The sequence below is a fragment of the Danio rerio genome, chromosome 12 (genome assembly GCF_052040795.2).
Source record: "Danio rerio strain M-AB ecotype USA chromosome 12, GRCz13ab, whole genome shotgun sequence".
In the NCBI taxonomy this organism is placed as follows: Eukaryota; Metazoa; Chordata; class Actinopteri; order Cypriniformes; family Danionidae; genus Danio; species Danio rerio.
The window spans coordinates 44,208,980-44,235,000 of NC_141032.1; the positions used below are offsets into that span (position 1 = coordinate 44,208,980).

Below are 26,021 nucleotides of genomic sequence, written 5' to 3' on the forward strand. Positions count from 1 at the left end.
AACAATTTCTGAAAATAAAATATTTATGCAAAATGAAATTAAACAATTATTTAAAGGAAACTTTGCTGATAAACTGTATTTTCTGATCCTAAAATAAAATTAAATAAAATAATAAGAGCCAATACAGCTCAAACAATTTCTGAAAATAAAATAAAATATTTGAGCAAAATAAAATTAACTAATTATTTATAGAAAATTTTGCTGACATACTTTCTGAACCTAAAATAACATAAAATATTTAAAGCCAATAATTTCTCAAAATAATTCTGAAAATAAAATAAAATATTTAATCAAAATAAAATTATAATTATTTATAGACACATTTTGCCGACATTTTCTAAACATAAAATAAAATAAAAATAATTAGAGCCAATATTTCTTAATTTCTGAATATAAAATATATAGATTTTTAAGCAAAATAAAATAAAATACATATTTTTAAGGCCATTTTGCTGACATACTGTATTTTCTGAACCTAAAATAAAATAAAATACAATAAAAAAATTAGAGCCAATATTTCTCAAACCATTTCTAAAAATAAAACTTTTAATCAAAATAAAAGTTTATTATTTATAGGCAATTTTGCTGACATTTTCTGAACATAAAATAATATTTTAATAAAATTATCTTATTTAAATAAAATACACATAAAACAAAACAATAGAGCCAATATTTCTCAAAACAATTTTTGGAAAATAAAATATAACAATTTTTGAGCAAAATAAAATTGTATAATTATGTATAGGCAATTTTGCTGACATGCTGTATTTTCTAAACCTAAAATAAAATAAAAATAAAATGGAGTAAATTATTCTCAAACAATTTCTGAAAATAAAGCAAAATAAGTTAGCAAAATAATGAAAAAAAAAACCATTATTATTTATAGCCAATTTTGCTGGGATGCTGTATTTTCTGAACCTAAAAAGTAGGCATTAAGCAATTATTTCTCTGCAATTTTGCTGAAATATTTTCTGAAATCAAACTAAAATAAATACTTAACTACAGAAAATGAAATAAAAATAAAGTATTCATATTTGCAGTAACTACACAATGCAAAAATCTTTCCTGAAGGTTTTAGCTGCCGTTGCCTAAATCTCTCCATTTCTGTATTGATCTTTAAGTCTGTCTGAGCTGAAGGGAGGAAACACTGAGATCATTTATCACTGACAACATTTACACCATCACACTATACTTAGAGAGGGAAAAACACTCTGTAATACACTATGAGATTACAGTAAACATGATACAGAGAAAAATATTTATACAATTTGAATGTTAATGTTATCAGTGGTTATCAGCTAATAGATAGAGGCCAGTAGGGGCCTTCTGCACCTAGTAGGCTCAGAAGGCTGTTATCATCCATCCACATGGTTAATCAGCTATAGGTCCCATATGGCTGCGGTTGGATGTTAACGAGAATTATTTATATATTTTTTTAAATTTCCCATTAATTGTATTTTATTAACGCCTACCCCTACCCCAACCATCACAGTAATGTAAAAACAGATCTAGATCTGGAGTCTTCTCTATAAGTAAAGTTGAGAAATCATATGGATGGATGATGACAGCTTTCTGGGCCTGCTAGTAGGTGCAGAAGGCCCCTACTGGCCCATATCTATCAGCTGATAACCACTGATAACGCCCATTCAGTCTAGTGATTGAAATGATGAACATTTGAAGAGGGAGACAAAGCAAAGAAAAGCAAAAGGATGTTCAATATTACAGGGTACAGATGCTCAAAGTTTTTTTTAAGAAGGTTAATGTGGGTTTATGGATCTGAATTATATGTCAAAAAAAAAAAAAAAAAAGGAAAATAGACTTATAATAAACAAACCATTATCATATAAAAAACTGTAATAATACAAACTAAATATTGTTGGCATATAGTAAATAAACTTAAATTAAAAAAATATATAAATATTTAGTATTTAAATATTAAGTATTTAGTATAGTATAAAAACAAAACTAAACAAAATAAAATATATTAATTACTAAATTACTTTTTAAAAGTAATTAATTTTTAAATTAATTTTAAAAGAAGGTTAATTTAATTTCTTGATCTCAATTTTTCTTAGTTTTATAAAACATTTATTTAAAATTTTTTATCATTTTTATCATTTCCAGAAAAATAAAACCAAATAAATAAAAGATTAAATAAAATTGCATCGCCTTTGTATTAAATAATAAATACGCAACATAAAATAAAATCATTATCATATAAATATTTTTTTAAATATTAAAAGCTAAATATTGTTAGTATATTGTAAATTAAAATAAAATAAAGCAAAAAAATTTACTATAAAAAACAGAAAAAAATAAAATGAAATAAAAATGTATTAATGGGCAGTTAGTAAAATATTACTACTGAAAAGAAAAGATCTCAAAGGCATTTATTTAAATTATTAATTTTTTTGGAAATACAATAGAAATTACAACTACACTACCGTTCAAAAGTTTGGGGTCAGTTGTGTTTTTTTCATGTTTTTCTTTTTCATTAAATTGTGAAATATTTGAAAAAGTTTTAAATAACTGATTTCTTATGTAGTGAAATTTTATGTAGTTTCAAATGAAATGATTACTCCAATCATTAATGCTTTTATTACCATTGCCATTAATAATAATAATAATAATAATAATAATAATAATAATAATAATAATAATAATAATAATAATAATAATAATTAATATTAGAGGGATTTCTGAAGTATCATGTGACCATGCAGTGATGAAGCTGAAAACGCATCTTCAAATCACTGGAATAAATGATTAAATGAAATGATAAACTACTTTTGAACATTTATTTTATAGTGCAAGAACATTTCACAATTGTACAGTTTGTACTGTATTTTTGATTTAACAAATGCAACCTTAGTGAGCTGGAGAAGCTTATTTTAAAACATTTAAAAATCCTACTGACCCCAAACTTCTGACCGGTAGTGTGTGTGTGTGTGTGTATGTAAAATGTAAATGCAAAAATGTTAAATTAATTATTTAAAAATGTAAATAATAAATAAATACATATATAAATTAAAATAAAATATAGATTAATTTATTAAATTAATAATATAATTTATAATATTATCAAATAGACATTTTAACTGATATATTTCCTAACAATAAGTTAAACCCCACTCACATATTTAAGTGAAATCACCTAAAATAGCACAAACTCACCAGTTCATTGCGTTCCTCTGACAGCAGTGCGTTTCGGTCCTCCAGTTTGCGGATTATGGCACTCAGTTCTGCAATTTTCAACTGAAACCGTCGAGCGTCTTTCTCATCCAACTGCTGCATCTGGAAAACAAACCAACTGCAGGTAACTGGGGGAAAAAAAACATTCATCGCATCATTTTCCGGTGTTAAAATACTCTCTCATCGGTACACTCACCAAACTGCAGCTCTTTTAACACAAACATGTGTCTTAATTTGACTTTCTATATGTGACTCTAGATCACAAAAACAATCATCATACAGTTGAAGTCTGAATTAATGGCCCCCTTGTATATTTTCCCTCAATTTCTGTTTTATGGAAAAACAATTATATTCAACACATTTTTAAACATATTAGTTTTAATAGCTCATTTCTAATAACTGATTTAATTTATCTTTGCCATGATGACAGTACATCATTTTCAATAATTCAGGAGGGTTAATAATTCTGACTGTATTTTCTGGCAACTCCCTTTGCTATTGCAGGTGTATTTAGGACATTCTTCATTATGTCAACCGACTGTAAAACAGTAGACGTGGAGCTCTGGCCACATCTGACAAACAGCTGAAAGGTCACTGATCAAATCCACCTTTTCTCCAGCAGAGAAAATAAAAGCACTTGAAGCTCAAATCAAACCTACAGCAACACAAAGACAAGTATATGATATTAAAATGCAGGAAAATAATGTAAGTGCACGTGTGTTTTTGTGCATGTGTGTTTTTGTGACATATCAGGACACAAACTTGTATAATGACATGGATATGACAAGTATATAAACAGAATTTGACCATCAGGACATTGCCAATGTCCCAATATGTCAAACCGTACAGAATTTTATTTTGAGAAAGTAAAACTGCAGAATGTTTCCATTGAAGATTGAGTTTAACAAGTTTATTAATTCCCCCGGGGGCAATTGTATTAGGGCAGCACACTGTAAAACCCAACAGTCAACTTTATCAAATGAAATAAGTGTAGTTAGCTCAAAATTGACTGAAAATTCTACTCATTTGAAAACAGTTTTTAACTCAGTGTTAAAGGTAATGAGTTAATTAAATACCTGATTACTTCAACTTAAATGGAGTAAGTTCACAATACTCATATAGATTAGTTTTTTTTTAACTCAAATGGTTTGTAGCAATCAGTTTCCTAAAATCGTTTCAGTTGCCTTAACTTATTGGGTTTTACAGTAATCAGTTGGTTTGAGTTCTCTTCCTTTATTGGGTTTTGCTGTGCTCAAATTGCTTCATTTACTCAAATGGATTAAGTTTACAGTACTCATTAGGATTTGTTTGTGAACTTATGGTTTGTAGCAATCGGTTTCCTCAAACGGTTTGAGTTACCTTAACTTATTGGCTTTTACAGTGCTCAGTTGGTTTGAGTTCTCTTCATTTATCGGGTTTTACTGTGCCCAAATTGCTTGTTTTACTCAAATGAATTAAGTTCACAGTACTCATTAGAATTAGTTTTAAAAACTTGTAATCAGTTTCCTCAAATGGTTTGAGTTACCTTGACTTATTGGGTTTTACAGCGTAGCATCATGACACAACAAATACATACAAACAATAATTACTCATGAACAATAACAAAAAACACAATCCAGCATGCCTCATAATAACTTTAGAAATATAATAATACTAGTAAAAAACAAACACACGTAAAAATATCAAACTTACTTAAATTTAAGGTTATTAAGATTATATTTATCTGATCATTTAATGATCGTCGTCTGATTAAATAATCTCGTCTGATGCTGGTCTTTTAACTGCTCAGACAATGCAGCTCAACTCTAGATTTTTCATAGGCACCTGAATTGTGTAACTTCTTACCCTTTGATATTCGCAATGCAGAATCCCTGAGTACAGTATTTTTAAATCATCTCTTAAAACTTACTGTTTTAGAGTGGCTTTTATTTGATTTTATTTGACTTTTATATGATTTTTATATCTATTACTATTGTTATAGTATTATTATGTGCTTTTAATTATTGTTTATTATTAAATTTGTTTTGGATTCATCCTTGTATCTTTTGTTTCACATTTAATGTCTGTAAAGTACCTTGAGATGCTACTTTTAAAGGCGCCTCCTATCAAACTTTAATTTTAAAAAGTAGGGTAAGGGTTGGGGTAAGGTAATAGAAAAAACAAAAAAACATTTTGTACAGTATAAAATGCGTGAAAACTTATGGAATGTCCCTACAATTCACAAAAACAAACGTGTGTGTACCTTTGCACCACAAATGTCCTTACAAGTATAGCAATACCAGAAATTTCTGAATTTGTAGGGATATTATTTGGTCTCCCTGAGGAAAATGGCTGATAAATCACACAGAATTTATAGGGTATGGGTTTGTGGAAAAGGACAGAATACAGTTTGTAGAGTATATGCATTATTAAGGTTATGGGAAGACCCTCAAAAAAGGCAGTCAAATGTGTGTGTGTGTGTGTGTGTGTGTGTGTGTGTGTGTGTGTGTGTGTGTGTGTGTGTGTGTGTGTGTGTGTGTGTGTGTGTGTGCATGTGCTATGCATTTCCTAACAGCCCTGTGAGGGTGAAATGTTGAAAAAATCACACTTACTCTTTCAGCTTCAGCTTATATGAAGAGCCGCCAATGTAGTGTTGAAAATTACATTTTCACAATTTCGTCTATTTTTATACGTGTATAGTTTATTTATATGTTGATATATTTGACTAAGCAATGGGCAAACCCTTTTGAGCTTTAGATACCAAACTGATGAAACAAAATACACTTTAGAATGAGTGAAAGAATGGATAAATAATAATAATAATAATAATAATAATAATAATAATAATAAAAATTTTACTATTTAAAATTGTAATATTATTTTACTATTAATAAAAAAAATAAAATAATAATGGGCATTTTGTGAAATACTACCAAAAAATAAATAAATAAAATGAAATGAAATAAAATAAATGACAATAAAATACAAATTTATTGATGGGCATTTTGTAAAATACTACCAAAAAATAAATAAATAAAATAAAATAAATAAATAAAATGAAATAAATAATTGAAAATAAAATACAAATTTATTAATGGGCATTTTGTAAAATACTACCAAAAAAAATTAAAATAAAATAAAATTAAATAAATAAATAAAATGAAATAAATCATTAAAAATAAAATACAAATTTATTAATGGGCATTTTGTGAAATACGAAAAAAAATGTAATAAATAAAATGAAATAAAACAAATGAAAATAAAATACAAATGTATTAATGGGCATTTTGCGAAATACGAACAAAAAATAATAATAATAAAATAAAATAAAATACAAATTTATTCATGGACATTTTGTGAAATACTACTAATAAAACAAAATATATATATAGATATATTTTGAAAACAGTATATATATAAGATTCTACTGGTAAATTTCACCAAGGCTGAATTAAATTTTTCTTAAAACATTATTAAATTAAAATAAAACATTTAAATATTTGAACAAAATAATTAATAATTGAATGCAACTTCGGAAGCCCAACTACAATGTAATAAATCACTTAAATAATTTTTTTTATTTAACTTCTCAATTAATTAAAGGCATATACTGTCAAATGTTTTAAATAAAGACAGGTCAAAGATATCCCATCTTGATGTCCACATTAAAATTAAATTAGCAAAAATGCTTTTAAACATTAAAATATTAAACACATAGTCTAGATCAGGGATGGGCAAACTTGATCCTCGAGGGCCGGTGTCCCTGCAGAGTTTTGTTCCAACACTAGTCAAACACACCTGAACATGCTAATCAGTGTCTTCAAGATCACTTGAACTCTATAGGGAGGTTTGTTTGAATAGGGTTGGAGCTAAACTATGCAGGACACCGGCCCTCCAGGACCAAGATTGCCCACCCCTGGTCTAGATTAATGGCCCAAATAACTAAACATTCTGAAAAAATGTCAAAATATGACGTGATAATGTTCCATTAAATTGAAAAAACACTGCAATGCAATTTCTGCAGTTAACTATTACAGTAAAGGGTCACTTCTCAAAGAGAAGCACTAATCAAAAATGCAACGCAAGTAACTTTGAATATAAGCATCTGTAAAATAAACAAAAAAAAAATTCAGTCAAATAAGATGAATGCAATATTTATTTGTTAGACTACACAGAGTATAACAATAAAATATATGGCAAAACAACAGGCCCTTATTCCAGAAACAGCAGGAGACACTCAAAATGAAGCTGCTTTAAAAGCAGTAGATTAAATGTGGAGGAGAAGAAAGACCTGTTAGATATAAAGCCAAAGCTGCTCAATTATAAGCATTTGACATTGTGCATCGGTCTCCTTTATTACTGATTTGGCTTTCAGAGAACGGGTGTGAGCAGAAGTGCAACAAGCGATGTGAGTGTGGTTTAGTAATGAAGTAGAGGTGCTTACAACGTTAGTAGTGCTGTCTGTGTCTCCTGCAGCGGGGGAATAAGGGCCTTCTCGTCTGGGGCTGGAGTCTCGCAGCAGGGCCAGCTGAGTGTCTACAGCCTGTTTCTGCTGCTGTAGTTTCCACGTGTGGCCCGCCTGAGCGTTCAGCTCTCTCTCCAGCCCACAGACAGCACGGTCCTTTAGCTTAATCTCATCCATCTACAGGACAGAACACACAGCACGGTCACTCACACACGCTCGTATGTGCTGCAATGACAACAGGACAGTGGCAAACTGCACCTAAACATGACCGTCAGCCAGCAGGAGTAAACACACTGCCATCTCAAAGAGAAATGAAATATCAATGGATTAAAAGAAAACATTAAATAGTAAAATTATTTAAAAAAAAAAAAGCTCATTAAACTTAATAAAATGAAGAAAAACCTGAACACAAACACGAGCATTTACTTTTAAATGTGCAGTATGTAAGTTTGACACCCAGTGGTTGAACTAGGTATAGACCAGGGGTTTTCAAAGTGTGAGGCGCGCCTCCCCTGGGGGGCGCCAGAGCATGTCAGGGTAGGCGCGGGAAAAAATATTATATAATAAAAATATAATTATTAAGTTTAATTATTATATGTATTTTTTATTATATTTTAACGTTTTAATTAAACAAAGCTAAAAAAAAATAAAAAAATACGTCTAAAATAAGAAAACTTTTTTTACCCAGAAGGCCATAGCTGTGAATTCGCTTCTGTTTGGCAAGCCCGCCAATACAGGTATATGCCTGCTAATACAATGGATCGGTTTCTAAGACCCCCCGATTCAAAGCCTTCAAGTTCAGGGCTTAAACCCAAAAGACGATGATATGATGATCAGTATTTGAGTTTAGGATTTACGTGGACAGGACCAGCTGATGAACCACGACCTTTATGTGTGGTTTGTCAAGATATTTTGGCTAATGACAGCATGAGACCCGCTAAACTTCGACTGTTTTGACTAGGATGGACAGTTCTTGGATCTGTTCAATTCATATTAAACCATCATCCTAGTTTTAAAAACGTTATATTAAAATACTTGTTATTATTCTGTAAATAATTGCACTTTCATGCAAATGATGATCAAAGTGAGTTAACAGTCTGACATCTGTCTGTGTCTTTATATATATACTGTATATATATATATATACATATGTGTGTGTATGTGTGTGTGTGTGTGTGTGTGTGTGTGCGTGTTTGGGAGGAGGGGGGACGCCAATGGATAAGTTGTGTCAAAAGGGAGGCCCACTGTCTAAGGCCCCGTTTACACTAGTGCGTTTTAGTTTGAAACTGCACAAGTTTTGCTACGGTTACGCCATCCGTCCACACTACGCCGGAGTTCTCGAGCGCCGAAAACGGAGCTTTTTGAAAACGCTGGAGAGGCCGTTTTCATTCTAAAACGCTGCTGCTCCGTCTCAGTGTGGATGGGGAAAGACGGAGACATCTGAAAACGGAGGCGGGGCTGCAAACGTTCGCCTATCTGATTGGGGCTTTTCCTCAATATTAAGTAGCCCACACACAGTTCAGTCTCGCATCCTCTTCTTGTAAGTTAAGACTTCGCAAGTTTGATCAAGGCTGCAGTCTCTTTTCTCAGTTTGATATGGAAAACATACCGAGGACACGCGTAAATCTTCACAGGGAACAGTGTACTTTATAACTTCATTCACATCACCTTGGCTACGTTGTTTCACTTTCTCAACAATAAAATGTACACATGATTTAAGGAACTGCCTATTTTCTTTTTAATATTAGAAAACTTAACAGACAGCAGACATGTTGAGGCGTCGTGCTGCATATATGGGCGTCATCTTCACTGTGTGGATATTTATAACAAAACGGAGCCGATAACAACTGCCTCCTTTCAATTTCAGTGAAAATACGAAACGCACCCTCTCTTTTGCTGAATATCAGTTTTAATAATCGATAATTATAAAAGTATAACATACAATAAGTTTATACATTGTAGGAAATAAAGGCAAGCGATCAGTCAATGTACCTGGATTAATCATTAACTTATCTTTGCGCTTAACCAAAACATGTTACCCGTGAACAAGTAACTTAATAGATTCCAATGACCAAAGTCAGGGAATTGGCCTATGTCGTTACATAAAGACAACAACATGAATGAAATATCACGTTTAGCAAATATAGTGAGATTAGATCCAGCGGGAGATGCGTGATGCGCAGTCCGACAAGCAGAGCTCTCATCTGGGTAGAAATGCTGGAGCGCTTGCCCGAGAGTGTCTGTGTGGTCACGTGATGTGCGTTTTCAGCGTTTTGGTGTGGACGGAGAGCTGTTCAGAAACGCTGGGTAAAACGCGAGTGTGGACACTGATCGTTTTCATTCTACAACGCCGTTTTAAAACTAAAACGCACTAGTGTAAACGGGGCCTTAGACTTTGAAAAACCCTGGTATGAACCAATTACCAACCTACATCACACATGACGTCACACGGGTCGCCGGTTGCAAAAAAAGGACAGGCTGCAATGGGAAAAATGTTGTTTTGTGCGGTAGGATGCCGAATTTGAGTCCAAAAATAGAAGATTTAACTTTTACCATACACCACACACTGCTTTAATAACGACTGCAGACGTCTTTGGCTAAATGGGAGCTGAATGAAGTGAGGAGCTAATTAGAAATGCTGGACTCTGCAGTTCTCATGTCATATCAGGTCAGTTCACGCTATGCTGAATCATACACATTACTCGTTTTTGATTGCAGAAATGATTTCAGCAAAAACAGTTACATATGGTGAATTAAACTGCGGACACTGAATGCTAAGAATGAAACGTGAAAGTTACGTTTATTAAGGTAAAGTTGGTTTTATATTCACACATTCATTCAGTGACAACTTGTGACAAACTCCCATATTGTTTACCACGGCACTTTGAATATTCGGTCTAAAATAACCTGCAAGTGTGACTTGAAAACAACATTAACACTGTTTATTTGACGGTGAACATGTTGTACTTTGATAATCATTGCCTGCTAATAAGATTTCGCTATTTAGAGTTTGCAAATAATACTTTAATGAAATTATATTGTTAAGGAGAAAGTCCGAATGTGCGAATATAAAACCGACTTTACCTCGTTCACATACCCTGCCGTACAGATGCAGTTCGCTGTCAGAATGCAGTCGTTTTGCGTGTTGGTGATTAATTACCCAGGGGTTGTATAACATTAACTCCGTCTTCTTTCCTTGTCTTTGGCTAAGCAGAATCTCGGCTTTTAGCTCTACATAGTGTTGAATCTGGTCATCATGGAGCATTATTTCTTGCACACGACCACACAGAACACTGCTGGCATCCAAAGACCTGTAGACCTGTAGACCTTTCTTGTAAAATCACTTGGAGCTTCAATGAGATTGTGTATTTGGGGCTGGATGCTTGGTCATTTCGTCTTATCCAATATCCATATCGCAAATGGACCTGTCAGGTGAACGCCGCTCACTTCAATGTTAATTTTGCCGAATCACTGTGCGACGAGCTGTTATAATATTCTGAAAGCATTATGTAAATAATATATATAATGTGTAATCAATATATCTTATTTCTAAGACAACAACTAAGATGCAACAGATGCACCGCATCTGATGTCATTCCCTAGCTGTAAATGCTGGCGCTCCCAGTTTTTTTCTGCCACTTCCCTGCACGCGCATCCTGAATGTTTACAAACATGGTAATTGGTGTATAGACTGATTTCACGCGGCCGCCATTTTCGAAAGCGAAATTGAGGCTGCGGTGGGAAGAATCACGTATCATTGGGAGTTACATAGGAATGTTGTGTAACTAGCTGTACATCTTCTCAGTGAAGATAAAGTGACACAAATTTATAATTTCTCCGTCTTCTGGGTGACCCGAAGGTCCGTTCTGAATAAATGGTGAATGTGAAAAGGGATATCAGAGCTCATTTTCAGCTAAGTTAAGGGAAATGGCCCTAGTTAGCAATGTTTTCTTTCCCAAACACACGTTTTAGATTCCATTTATCAAACTTGAGTTAATAAACTGATTCTTTCACTAGATTAGACTTGTCACGATACTGAATTAAAATTTTTTAATCGGCAATTTCGCGCTAACATTTAAGGCACTGTTGATGGCTTTCTTAAAACAGCACTGATTTGCCATTGTGTTCATGTGTTCAACAGAAATGATTGTGATTGGCTGAGAAGGTCATCTGTTCACCCACCGCTGTATACTGAGCACAAACACAGACGAGCCAAGCGAAGCGATCTGCTTGATAACTCGACTGATCTTGACGGCTGCTTCACGATCCAGTCCATGTGTCTGTGTTTGCACTGGGTGAAGAGCGGTAAACTGAATGCAAATCAAACACAGATACACAGAGACTGAAGCACGAAGCCGTGATCAGTTCCATGTTAGCGGGAAATAGCCGGGTTTAAAACTTCAGTACCAGGACAACACTATTACAGACAACACGAGGGTGTGCTGCAGAAGACTGCAGTGTTTTATCACTCACGAGGACACTTAAGCGTATCACTGAGATTGTGATCTTGATTGATGTTAAATTGCTTTTAATTGTTTAAAATAAACTTACTGAATGATATTGAAGTAATGTTTACACAATTTCTGCAGTTTGAAATACTGGCAACAGCTGGAGATTTGCAGTACACAGCATGTTACTGCAATGTTTACAGTGCTGGTCCTATACTTCCGGGTTTCTTCCCACCGCAGCCTCGCTTTGGTTCTTTAAAATGGCGGCCGCGTGAAATAAGCGTATTGCACTCCTGGATCAAAACAAACGCAAGCACAGGTTGCCAGATTGAGGACAGGAGCGAGTGATAGGCATCCAGATATATCTATAATAATATTAATAATAACAATAACAACAACAATAATAATAATAATAATAATTATTATTATTATAATAATAATTATTATCATTATTATTATCATTATTATTTTTGTTAGAAATAAACTTAATTTGTGTAATCCATTTTAAATGACCCTTTATTTATTTATTTATTTATTTATTTATTTATTTATTTATTTATTTATTTGCCTATTTAATTCCATCTATCCAGGAACATCCATTCAAATAAATCAATAATAATAATAATATTAAAAATAAACATTAATAATAATAATTATTATATTACAAAAGAAACCTTAATTTGTTTAATCTACATTCAAATGACCTTTTATTTATTTGTATATTTAATTCCATCTATCCAATAATAATAATAAAACAATAATAAATTATTATTACAAAGAAAACCTTTAATATAATGTATGTAATATAGTTATATTTGAAAAAACTTGAGTGCCCCTTTAAGTCTACTTTAATGCATATTTATAAAAGATAAAGTAATCCATTAAATATTCAAAAGAATCCTTGCAAACGAAAAATTCTGCACACTTGCATAATCTATTAATAGACAATCAGGCATCAAGCCACATCTAAGAACAAAGTGACTCCACCATATTTGAGTTTCATTGAGCCAAATACCTTTATAAGACGATTACAAATTCACAAAAAGTCCTGACATTCATATCACAGCACCAAAGCTTTCCACATTCAGAACATTCACACTCCTTTACAGCTACTGTGCCTCTTGTGCTCCATTATGTTGAGATTTGCAATCGTTTTCAGTTCTCTGAGTGAATTATTAGACTTTTAAAATTCCCTTCACATCCGAACATGCAGATGGAAAATCTTAAAGCTGACCTTTAACAAATCATATCATTGATAAGATGGCCTGATGTTCAGTCCAGGAACAGCTCAAGATTCATGTGCAGTATTTATAGATAGACTCTCACAGAAGCTTGGATTATGCCCTGATTCTAACACTGCATACGATTCTTACATCTCAGTTTCTACAAACCTGCATGGAAGTGGTAATTAGCTGATTATCTCTGACTGGCGAGCATAAAGCATGAACTGATTACTTAAATCTAGTTCTTTCAATGCTTTTTTCACACTCCAGTGAATATTCATTATGGTTTATTTCAGTGCAGACACAAGTTTTGGCTAAAAATCTAAATATATTTTAACTACAGCAAAGAAAAAAAGGTTTTTGACCACCATTTTGGACTTTTGGTGATGACAAACCTCTATAAACACGCACCAGCCACTTTATTAGGTACACCTGTCCAACTACAAGTAACTCATATTTCTAATCAGCCGATCACATGGCAGCAACTCGATGCATTTAGGCATGTAGACATGAGCTGCGTCCCAAATGGCACACTATGCACTCATGCACTATGTAATTATGCACTTACACACTGAACAGGATAGTATATCTATGTAGTGTCGTCCCAAATGGAGCACTAATGTTTTTTTACTAAGCGGAAATTCAACCCGTTTCCCTGATGACCTTTGACGGTTGCCAAATCAGTGAAATAAACGACGGAATTATCAAATAATACCTGCCGTGAGTATAACCGCATTCACAATCGGGAGGCGCTATAATCACTCTCGTAGGAAAATTTTGCTTTCACCATCCAAAATAAATCAAGTTATCCAACATGATAGCTTCGCCCCTTCCGCCACGTGAGCAAACCTGCGGTTGTTGAGTGCGTTAGGTGTCCATCATTCCACACTTCATTTTAGTGGCTGAATGAGTGCATCATCCGGGTATTAAAGTGCACTTATTATTTTTAGAGTTTTCAGTGTGAAAGCACTACTTACACTATTTATACTACTAAATGGTGTAGAATAGTGCATAAGTATGCAATTTGGGATGCACCTATGGTCAAGGCGATCTTCTGCAGTTCAAACCAAGCATCAGAATGGGGAAGAAAAGTGATTTAAGTGATTTTGAACGTGGCATGGTTGTTGGTGCCAGACGGGCTGGTCGTATTTCAGAAACTGCTGATCTACTGAGATTATCACGCAAAACCATCTCTAAGGTTTACAGAGAATGGTCTGAAAAAGAAAATATATCCAGTGAGCGGCAGTTCTGTGGGCACAAATGCCAGAGCACATCGAACCTTGAGGCGGATGGGCTACAACAGCAGAAGACCACACCGGGTGCCACTCCTGTCAGCTGAAAACAGTAAACTGAGGCTACAATTCGCACAGGTTCATCTAAATAGGACAATAACAGATTGTAAAAACATTGCCTGTTCTGATCTTGATTTTTGCTGCAACACTAAGGTGGTGGGGTCAGAATTTTCAAGCAACATGAAAGCATGGATCCATCCAGCCTTGTATCAACGGTTCAGGCTGGTGGTGGTGGTGTAATGGTGTGGGGGATATTTTCTTGGCACACTTTGGGCTCATTAGTACCAATTGAGCATCGTGTCAAAACCACAGCCTACCTGAGTATTGTTATTGACCATGTCCATCCCTTTATGACCACAGTGTACCCATCTTCTGATAGCTACTTCCAGCAGGATAACACGCCATGTCATAAAAAGCGAATCATCTCAGACGGTTTCTTGAACATGACAATGAGTTCACGGTACTCAAATGGCCTCCACAATCACCATATCTCAATCCAATAGAGCACCTTTTGGATGTGGTGGAACAGGAGATTCACATCATGGATGTGAAACCAACAAATCTGCAGCAACAATATGGACCAAAATCTCTGAGGAATATTTCCAGTACCTTGTTAAATCTATGCCACGAAGGATTAAAGCAGTTCAGAAGGCAAAAGGGGGTCCAACCCGGTACTAGTAAGGTGTACCTAATAAAGTGACCGGTTAGTGTGTACAGTATATATATAAGACAAATAATTGACAATATAATAAATTAACTGATTAACTGCAGGATTTAGATAGGCAGGATGCATTGCATCTTTAATAATGCTGAAGTAAATGTTGAACTGTAATTAATAAATGCTGTTCAACTATAACTCATGTTAGTAAATACATTAACAAATGAAACCTTAGTATAAAGTGTGACTAAAATGGAAAGGCTAATAATCTGTGCCAGCTAGTGAAATGTCTATAAAAACACTGAGATCCTTCAACCTACAAGAGGGAAAAACTATTTAGAGAGTCAAAGTGTAATTCTCTTCTGTTCGCCTCTTTAGTGTGAAAGTGACTCATTCTGTGGGTCCATCAGCTGACTCACACCAACACACCCACCGACAGCTTCATCACAGTGATCATCTCGAAGGAAACCTCTATGTTTATCGGTGTTATATAAAGATCTGATCTGTTCTACGGCATCCCTGCAGCGAAAATAAAGTCACTTATTCAGCAGTTGAAATCAGAATTATTCACCCTCATGTGAGTTTCTATTTTCTATCCCAAATTATGTTTATCAGAGCAAATAAATTTTTTACAGTATTTCCTATAATATTTCTTCTTCTGGAGGAAGTCTTATTTGTTTTATTTTTTTTTGGCAAGAATAAAAGCAGTTTTTAATTAAAAAACAAAACAAAAACATTTATAGGTCAATATTATTAGCCTGCATAAGAAAAACAAATTCTACACTGTAAAATTCATTAAGTTAAAGTAACTCAAACAGTTTGAGGTAACCGATTGCAACAAACCATTTAAGTTCAAAAACGAATTCTGGTGAGTTCTGTGAACTTAATCCATTTGAGTAAACAAAGCAATTTGAGCACAGTAAAACCCGATAAAGGAAGAGAACTCAAACCAACTGAGCACTGTAGAACTCAATAAGTTAAGGCAACTCAAACCGTTTGAGGAAACCGATTGAAACAAACAATTTGAGTTAAATAACTAATCTACAGTATATGAGTACTGTGACCTTACTACATTTAAGTTGAAATAATGAAGTATTTAATTAACTCCTTGACTTCAACACTGAGTTCAGAACTCTTTTTAAATGAGTAGAATTAACTTTCAGGAAATTTTGAGTTAACTACTCTCATTTCATTTGATAAAGCTGACTGTTGGGTTTTACAGTGTAGGGATGCACCGATTTAGATTTTTTGGCCAATATCGATAATCGATATCCGATAAGATTTGGAGGCCGATAACCGATATACCCGATAAATATAAATATGTCCAAATGTTCTATTTTTATACAACGAACAATTGATTTCATTTTAAAATCTTTGAAAAAAAACCCCAAAAAAACGATATGGCCACCGTTATACTGTATATTCCTAATTTTTTCGATTGTCTACAGAACAAGCCATCGTTATATAATATTTTGCCTGGTTAACCTTTTTAAGCCTTTAAATATCACTTTAAGCCGAATATCAGTATCTTGAAAAAGATCTAGTCAAATATTTTTTTCTGTCATCAGAGCAAATATAAAATAAATCAGTTATTAAAAAATGAGTTATTAAAACTATTATGATTAGAAAAAAATCTTCTCTGTTAAACAGAAATTAAGGGAAAAATATACAGGGGGGCTAATAATTTAGGGAAGCTAATATATCTGACTTCAGCAGTAAGTGCACATTATACAACACATTAGCATTTTGAATAGACTGTTTTCCTGAATACGTTGATTATGATGTATGCCATTACACACGCCTCACTGTTTCCCTGGTGATCCATGTGCATGATTAATTAATTTTATAGAGGAATATCAGCCGTGGACAGTTAGTGTCCGGGCTTCAGGCCAGCACACCCGTGAGGGACAAACAGCTTCATGAAGACTGAAAATCCTGCTGCTTCGTGGAAATGTCCTAATTTTTTGAATTTCCCTTCATCTTAGGATCTCTCTGAGGACTGTGCTTTGAATATCAAACCAAACAAACAGAAACACAGCATGGATGTGGATACAGTTATTACACATCATGTCTGCTGCTGCTGCTTGATTCTGATTGGTCAGCTGCATCTTTCTGAAGTCAGATATTAATTTTTGAACGATATATATACAGTTGAAGACAGAATTATTCGACTTCCTGTGAATTTTTTTTTTCTTTTTAAAAATATTTCCCAAATGATGTTTAACAGAGGAAGAAATTTTGCACAGTATGTCAGATAATATTTTTTCTTCTGGAGAAAGTCTTATTTGTTTTATTTCAGCTAGAATAAAAGCAGTTTTTAATTTCTTTAAAACCATTTTAAGGTCAGTATTATAAACCCCCTTAAGCAATATTTATTTGTTTTGATTGTCTACAGAACACACCATCATTATACATCATACCCTTCTGTTTTTCTTGGGATTCTTCCATATTTTCAGTTATATCCGGCTATCATCCGGTAAAGGTATTTTCCCGTATTTCTCCCGTATTTTTATTCATTCAATGAAGGGTGGCAATAAACAATAAAGAGCCGAACCTCCCTATACACAACCCATACCGCCAAACCACCAGGGAACACCCCTTGCTCTTAAATGTGAATCTGTTCTGTGCTTTCAATTTATTTAGGCATAAAAACACTTTGAAATATATATAATAGCAGCACAATTCATTTCCTTTTCATTACAGGCACCGCTGCCCCTATGCAATCCTCAAAACAGTCAGTTCATGTAGCGGTGTGCGACTGTCAGACGCGCTGCATAGTGATAAATATAGCTGTGAAAGTCTGGGTTTTGGGTGTGTGTTTGAACAGACATATACACATAATAATAATAATAATAATAATAATAATAATTCATTTATTAATTTTCTTGTCGGCTTAGTCCCTTTATTAATCCGGGGTTGCCACAACCGAATGAACCGCTAACTTATCCAGCAAGTTTTTAAGCAGCGGATGCCCTTCCAGCCGCAACCCATCTCTGGGAAACATCCACACTCACACACACTATGAACAATTTAGCCTACCCAATTTACCTGTCCCGCATGTCTTTGGACTGTGGGGGAAACCGGAGCACCTGGAGGAAACCCACACGAAGGCAGGGAGAACATACAAACTACACACCAACTGAGCCGAGGTTCGAACCAGCGACCCAGTGACCTTGCTGCGAGGCGACAGCACTACCTACTGCGCCACTGCCTCGCCCTAATAATAATAACACTTAAAATTATTATTATTATTATTATTATTATTATTATTATTATTATTATTATTATTATTATTATTATTATTATTATTATTATTATTATTATTATTATTATTATTATAACAACATCTAAACATGTTGATCTTGGTCACATTTTATTTTGATGGGCTTTTTGTTGAATTTAAGTTACATTGCATCTACATGTCAACTTATTCTCCTTAGATTTTAAAAAGACTGTTAAATTGGGGTGTGTTAGGGTTAGTGTAAGTTGACACTTTTAAACTTTCATTCATCCCCTCAGCTGTAAAGTTTTTAAACTTAGGCTAGAATTTGTATTGTATAATGTACTTTTGTGTATTGTGTGTGATATGCTTGTATGCTGCAACCAAATTGCCTTTGGGAAATAAATAAAGACTGACTGACATGTACTTGCGAAGTTTCTTATAGTCAGTTAAATTTCTGTTGAATGTCTATATAAACAGATATTAAGCAGACAGTCTACCAATATTGAAATGGGCCATTAAAATAAAGTGTTACTGGGTTTTCTTTTAAACAACTAAATGAGCATAAACGGTTAGGAAAGCAATCGAATGCTTTCATTATGCACCTGCGCATTTTTTAAGTGACACCTCTGTGATTATTATCTTAGTAAACGTAAACAAATGAAAAATCTAAGAGAGATTCATTCACTGCTCTTTATTCAGAAAAGGTTTGTGGACGTTAAATCAAGTTTTTGTTCATTAACATAACGGATATCCATACAGCAGTGGATATTAGCGTGTATCCTGTCATATTTGCTTTGTAACAACATTGTGTTTGACTCATCATTGCAGAAAGGCTTGAATTAACTCCTCAACAAACACATCAAATAATCATTGGGAAAGTTCTTACTGTAGTATTTCTCAAAAACGTACGTGAGATCTGCCACCTTCGTGTCTGTCACTGTGCTGTGTATCTGATGCAGCCAAAGCCGAGATTGAGGCACACTCTGACAGGCATGTGGGAACGGTGGGAGGGCTGAACTAGCATTAAAGGCACAGGCAACAAATACAGCTACATTATGCTCAGAGCTGAAAATTCCAATATTCCGGAGGCTATAAAAAATAGTCTGATGGGTATTTTGAGCTGAAACTTTACAGATACATTCTTGAGACACAAAAGACTTGAAAAAGGGGTAAAATAGGAGCCCCTTTAAAAACTATAATTACAATGTAAATCCTAAAATATAATAATATTTATTTCAATGCTGGAAATCTTTTTTTCATGAGCCTTTTTAGTAGCTTACATCATTTTTATAATATTATAATTTACATTTTTATATATTCAAATACAATAATGTAAAATAATTCATATATTACAAATGTATAATTATAAATAATAAAACGAAAACACATTTATTTTGTTACTTTATATAAATGTTTTAATGTATTATTATTATACTTTAAAAACATTGTGTGCTACGGTTAATATAACAAAACCTAAAGAGAATTCATTTCATAGTAATTTCACATGATGTAAACCACGAATAATACACCAGGCTGATCCGAATGTCCGAGACGCTGCTATCTCTGCAAAAAAGGCGGGACGGCTGTAATCCACGTTCCCTCGTGAGCGTCTACGCTTGTCTCTAATTGACATCTCAATGCCTCAGACGAATGAGTCTCTCTTTCATATGTCAGAGAGCGTCTCTTTCTTTGAAACTAATCCTGTTATGCCCTTTATCCACGGACTCAACATTATTTATCCACCCTTTACACACAACCCATTCACACACATACATTCTTAATAAACACAAAACCCATCTACATGTAGAGGACGGACAAATCTAGACTATGAAGAGCATCTAATTTCAGTCACTAAAACAAGATTTGCATGACTTAGCAGAGGTAATGTAGTATTCAGCAATTTGTTATTAGCGAAACTGGTGGCCAACAGGTGAACTGCAGCAGCAACTTACTGCTTGATTTTAAATATAATTTTTGATTTAAAAAATTATAACACAAATTTTAATGCTACTTCAGCTGATTTTAATTAAGTTAATCAGGTTTAATTCAATATTTTTCATCAGTTTGACTGCTATAAGTTGAGATGACTAGAAAAGTTAATTTGATTAAACTAAAGAGCAATTTTTATTTATTTATTCATTTCATTTTTTTTTTTTTTTTTTTTTTTACAGTTTTTGAGGAATAAAATCTCTTTGGATAAATGTTCAGATCAAAACACCGGTCTGTGTGTTTGAGTATCAAATGTGTATTATAGTGTACACTCACTGGCCACTTTATTAGGTATACCTTACTAAAGCCGGGTTGGACCCACTTTTGCCAGCTGCACATCCATGATGCGAATCTCCCGTTACACCACATCCCAAACGTGCTCTAATGGAATGAGATCTTGTGACTGTGGAGGCCATTTGAGTACAGTGAACTCATTGTCATGTTCAAGAAACCAGTCTGAGATTATATCTGCGTTATCCTGCTGGAAGTAGCCATCAGGATAAGGGGACAATGTGGTCATTAAGGGATGGAAATGGTCAATACTCAGGAAGGCTGCGGCGTTGACACAATACTCAATTGAAACTAATGGGCCCAAAGTGTGCCATGAAAATATAACCCCTGACATTACACCACCACCAGCAGCCTGAATCATTGATACAAGATGGATCCATGCTTTCATGTTGTTGACGTCAAATTCTGACCTACCGTCCGAAGGTTGCAGCAGAAATCGAGGCTCATCAGAGCAGGCAACGTTTTTCCAAAATTCTATTGTCCAATTTTGGTAAGCCTGAGCGAAATGTAGCCTCAGTTTCCTGTTCTTAGCTGACAGGAGTGGCACCAGGTTCTGTCTTCTGCTGCAGTAGCCCATCCGCCTCGAGGTTGGACGTGAGATGGACAGGTGTACCTAATAAAGTGGCCGTTGAGTGTTTTATAGTATTTACAACACATAGACGCTAGAGCGTATTTTAGTATTACGTATAGTAAAGTGATTCATTGTAATTAAAAGGAATGTAGTATACTTTAGTTTGTTCTACAGTAAACTGTGGTGTATTATAGTGTAATATACCCTTTGGGGGCTCTAATTAAACACGAGGTTTGGTGCATGGTTTAAAGCAAAGGTGTCCAAAATTGGTGCCAGAGGGCTGGTGTTCTGTATAGTTTAGTTCCAACCCTGCTTCAACACACTTACCTGTAGGTATTAATCAAGCCTGAAGGATTTAATTAGTTTGATCAGCTGGGTTTAATTAGGGTTGGAACTAAACTGTGCAGAGCTGGGGTCCTCCAGGAACTCACTTTGACACCTGTGGTCTAAAGCATGGGTTTGCAGATACTGATTGCAACCTGACCTCATAGAAAACGTTTAGAAATATTTTGAACTTTTAAGCAGTGGAGCAGGGCTTCTAGAACTGGGTTGCCACCGAGTGGTTGATCTCCCTGGTCTAAAGCATATGGCGCAGGTTCACTTAGGGTGTGTCTGAATCTACTTTCACTACTGGCAAAATAATTAGCAAATAGGAAGGTGGACTATGAGTATCTGACATGTAGACATATTTATATTTATGTAGACAATGATCTTTTACATTTAATCCTTTGAGTTTTTATTTTGAAAGATGTTTGTGTTTGGCTGTGCATCCCTGTGTGTGTAATAAACATCGTGTACGCACATTAAGGACCCACCTAGGCACATATCACTAATGTACCCACCGATAACCATTGACTTTCATAGCATATGTTTTATTTTTACTATGGAAGTCAATGGTTACAAATTTTTATATTTCTTCAAGACATTTCCTTTCGTGTTCGACAGCAAAAAGAAACTTATGAAGGTGTGCATTACTTGATGGAGAGTAAATAGTGAGAATTTTTCATTATTTGAGGTAAACTATTGCCAAGAAAAATCAATAGGCATTGCAAAAGATAGAACCTTTTGGCTACAGCTGCTTTTTTGTTTTCTTCAGAGGTTTCTATTTAAATACACGTGAATCATTAAGTAGTTTATTCAATCAATACAAAAGGCAAATGAAACTCAAAGGTTTGGAATCACTTGAATGTGAGTAAATTGTGAGTATTTTTTTTATTTTTGAGTAAATTGTTCATTTAAGACACCATATTAGGTAGTTTTCCTCATTTTAATGAAGGAATGGTACATCTCAGTGGTACTCGGTATAAAAAATAAGGAGTGTTGGTCAGGTAAATAAGGCAATCGGAGATTCAGCATATCTATTTGTGTTTCGGATGTTGGTAACAACTAAAGAAATCCATATACTGTATGCAAAGAAAACTAAACTAGTTTACAAATGAAGTTATGTGAAATAAAATTAAATGACACAGGGAAAAATGATTGAACACATGTAGAAAAGGAGGTGCAGAAAGGCAGTGAAAGCACAGACAGCCGCTGAAATCTCTCAGTAGCTCTTCAGCAACACTCTGCCCTTCCTCAGTGTAAATGAATACTTGCTGCTTCAGTCCAACATCTACATTGGGAGGATGATGAAGATGAAACCAGGGTGGAGATTTCAGCAAGCAACAATGATTCAAAACACAGCCAAGTAAACTCTCAAATGCTTTCAGAGAAAGAAAATACAGCTGTAGAATGGCCCAGCCAATCACCTGACTTGAATCCAATAGAGAATACTAAATAACGCTCAGATTTGATAGACGAGACTCACAAAACCATCACGATTTTTACACTCTGTTGAAGTCGTTGAGAAACTCACACCTGAGCAATGTTTTTGAGAGTCGTCTTTAAGCTGCTATCACTAAAAAAGCCTTTTATATAAAGTATTGAATACAATTCAGTAGTTCAGGACTTTTTTTCTTGTGTCATTTCATTGGTAACACACATAACTAATTTTTCAGATATGTTTTGTTTTATTTTTCTGATTGTATTGTTTGGGTTTTTACCAAAAAATCAGGTTTAATTCCATGTCAACAGCTCATTTCAAAATATTATTGACGTGTTCAATACTTATCTTTCCCTGTTGTATATTCACAACAATTTCAGTATTCAGTGTATTCCTCTCACATCAACAATGCATATTAATGCACAAGACTATCCATGTGTGTATAATGTGGGAAAATAGACTTTAGCCCCTTTCACACTTACAGACCTTTCCGGAAAATTGCCGGCAATTTTCCGGAAAGGTTGTATGTGTGAACAGGTCCTTTTTGAAAATACCGGTAAATTCGTTCTTGCTATTTTCCGGAAAGAGAAGTTGTAACATTACCGGCAATTTGCCGGAATGCTGCTCTGTGTGAATGCAGAAGGAAGATTCCCGTAATAAGCGCGTGCACGTCTAGAACGTGCTGACGTGAGACGTCTGCTTTAGCCAATCACAACAGTCAGACGCATTTACGTCCGCGCGGTTTGTGAGAATAAAAACCTTTGAATATTTTTCCAGACACATTTAGCTGCTAGAAGTTAGTCAGATCACGTTTATATGTTCTTCTTAATGCCAACTGTGTAAATAATCATCGATGAGATGCTTATGATAAGCCGTTGTTTGTTTACCTTCAAGCTTTGCGTGTGCTTGTGAAACAGCCTGTGAGCGCCTGCACACACACATATTATGAACATCTCGACATGCCAAAGTGATCCTGCGAAAGTTGTTCACAATATTGATCATCCACAGAGTTTGTGATGTAGTCAAATGTTCACAAATACAAGCGCAGCCGTTTAAAGCTCATTTGTGGTGAATGATGTCAGAATTTACCAGTATTTTGGAATGGATGTGTGAATGCTCTTTTCCGGAAAATTTCCGTAACGTCCTCGCCTGTGTGAACAGCGCTTTTTTGAATATACCGGTAAAGTCGTTCCGGAAATTTTCCGGATATTTACCGGTATCACTGTGTGAAAGGGGCTTTTGATTGATGTTTCATTCCAGCCTAGACCAGAATAAATCCTGTTATCAAATTTACCTGAAACGCAAATGTCTCTTTCATTTCAAATGATAAACAGTGCAGTTTGACTCCTTACTATCCTATAATATCTACACAATTCTTTTGTCTTGGCATCCTGTCAGCAATGTAGCTGACCAATCAAAAAAATGCCTTGTGTGATTCATCGTCCTGCTGTTTCATTCTTCTCATCTGCTGCATCTTTCTGACAATAGTTTCTCTTTATCCATATTTGTTGCTATGAGGTTGCTAGGAGACTATACATGATTGTTAGAGCACTGCTTTCCACACTCTACTCAATGGTGTCCTTATGATAGGATGACCATACTTCCTCTTTTACCCCAGACATGTCCTTTTTCAGATTTTCTTTTGCCCTTGACATGTCTGACTTACAAAATGGATTTGATTGGGATTTCTTGAATTTGCTTTTTAGATTCATTGTTAATGTTTTGTTTTGGCATTATTTTATACTTTTTGCTTTAAATGGCCATGAAACCCTCCTCTTTCGGTTCAAGTTTACCTCAGAATTTTTTCAAAAAATGCTTCAAGATGGGCATGAAGCTCTGCAAGCAGAGGAAGGAGTGGGCATGGCTGGCAAAGCAGGGGAAAAAGAGGGGAGCGAACATCTGTTGTCAGTTGGCTCACAAAATGAGACACAAACTGTGAGGAGACCCATGATTTTACAGTTTACAAAGTTAAAATCCAAACGAATAAACATTTATTGCCCTGCTACATATGTAATTCATAATTTCATATACACTTAATCACAAATTGTTAGATCATCATAAAGATAATCATGTTTGTATAAACACTATAAATGAGAAATACTTCTCTCCTCCTCAATCCCCGGGTCTGAATGCAGACACAGTGGATAGCAGTGCTGCAGGTCTCTTTCCCTATCTATTCCATCTATTAGCCCTGCCGGTAAACTGGAGGATTTCAAAGATATGGCGAACACAGCTGCACGGATATAGGCGATGTGTCTGAATGGTAACAAACTCAACTGATAAAAGACAAAGTCGTTCTCCAATTCTCGTACTGCTCTCCCGACAAAAAATGCTTGCTGCACACAAACAGTTTGCTGTATCGGCCCTGACAGCATCTCAGGGAAACACATGCAATAAACCCCATGGATCATGGAAACAAACACATAATATCACAACCTCTCATGAACGGCTAAATACTGCGTGCCGTGCACAGACGCAGTCTCACTCAGTCATTGGGTCTCACAGCTTAGCAGGTCTGCCTTGCCTTCGGAAAGCATGTGCTCTTATGAATAATTAAGAAGCAGGGTCTTCTCATAGGATAAGAAACTGCGAAATGAATAATTATGAGAAACTGACGCGTCATCACTGCACTAGCAGATTTGCGCTACGTCACTGATTTTGATTCTGCCCCAACAAGCGTTTTTAAAGCCGGAAGATAAAATTAGCTGACAAAAGCTCAGTATTATAAAGCTTTCCCTACAACTAAAGCTGGCAGATGCTAACTTTGTCTTAATTGATGCTCAACACACACAAATCCGTTAAAATCTCAAAAAAGTACTACAGGGTGTCTTAAACCTTTAAGCCTGATTTACACTTTTGCATGCGAGTTGTAAAGGTTTTCATATTTGATGCACTCACATTTGTACTATTATTATTTAGAGTAACTGT

At 34.6% G+C, this 26,021-nt stretch overlaps 1 protein-coding gene across 14 annotated transcripts in view; it reads right to left on the minus strand.

Moving 5' to 3' along the window:
- Nucleotides 1-26,021, minus strand: part of jakmip3 (Janus kinase and microtubule interacting protein 3) — an 88,867-nt gene that overhangs the window by 23,092 nt on the left and 39,754 nt on the right. For 5 of the 14 annotated variants that reach the window (XM_087276864.1, XM_087276866.1, XM_087276862.1 and 2 more), the window contains 2 exons: nt 7,616-7,813; nt 3,175-3,294 (listed from right to left, as the gene is read on the minus strand). In XM_087276864.1, coding sequence (XP_087132990.1) covers nt 3,175-3,294; nt 7,616-7,813 — 318 coding nt within the window. The remainder of the gene's footprint in view (nt 1-3,174; nt 3,295-7,615; nt 7,814-26,021) is intronic. The other 9 variants (XM_087276870.1, XM_087276869.1, XM_087276873.1 and 6 more) reach the window with 2 other exon arrangements.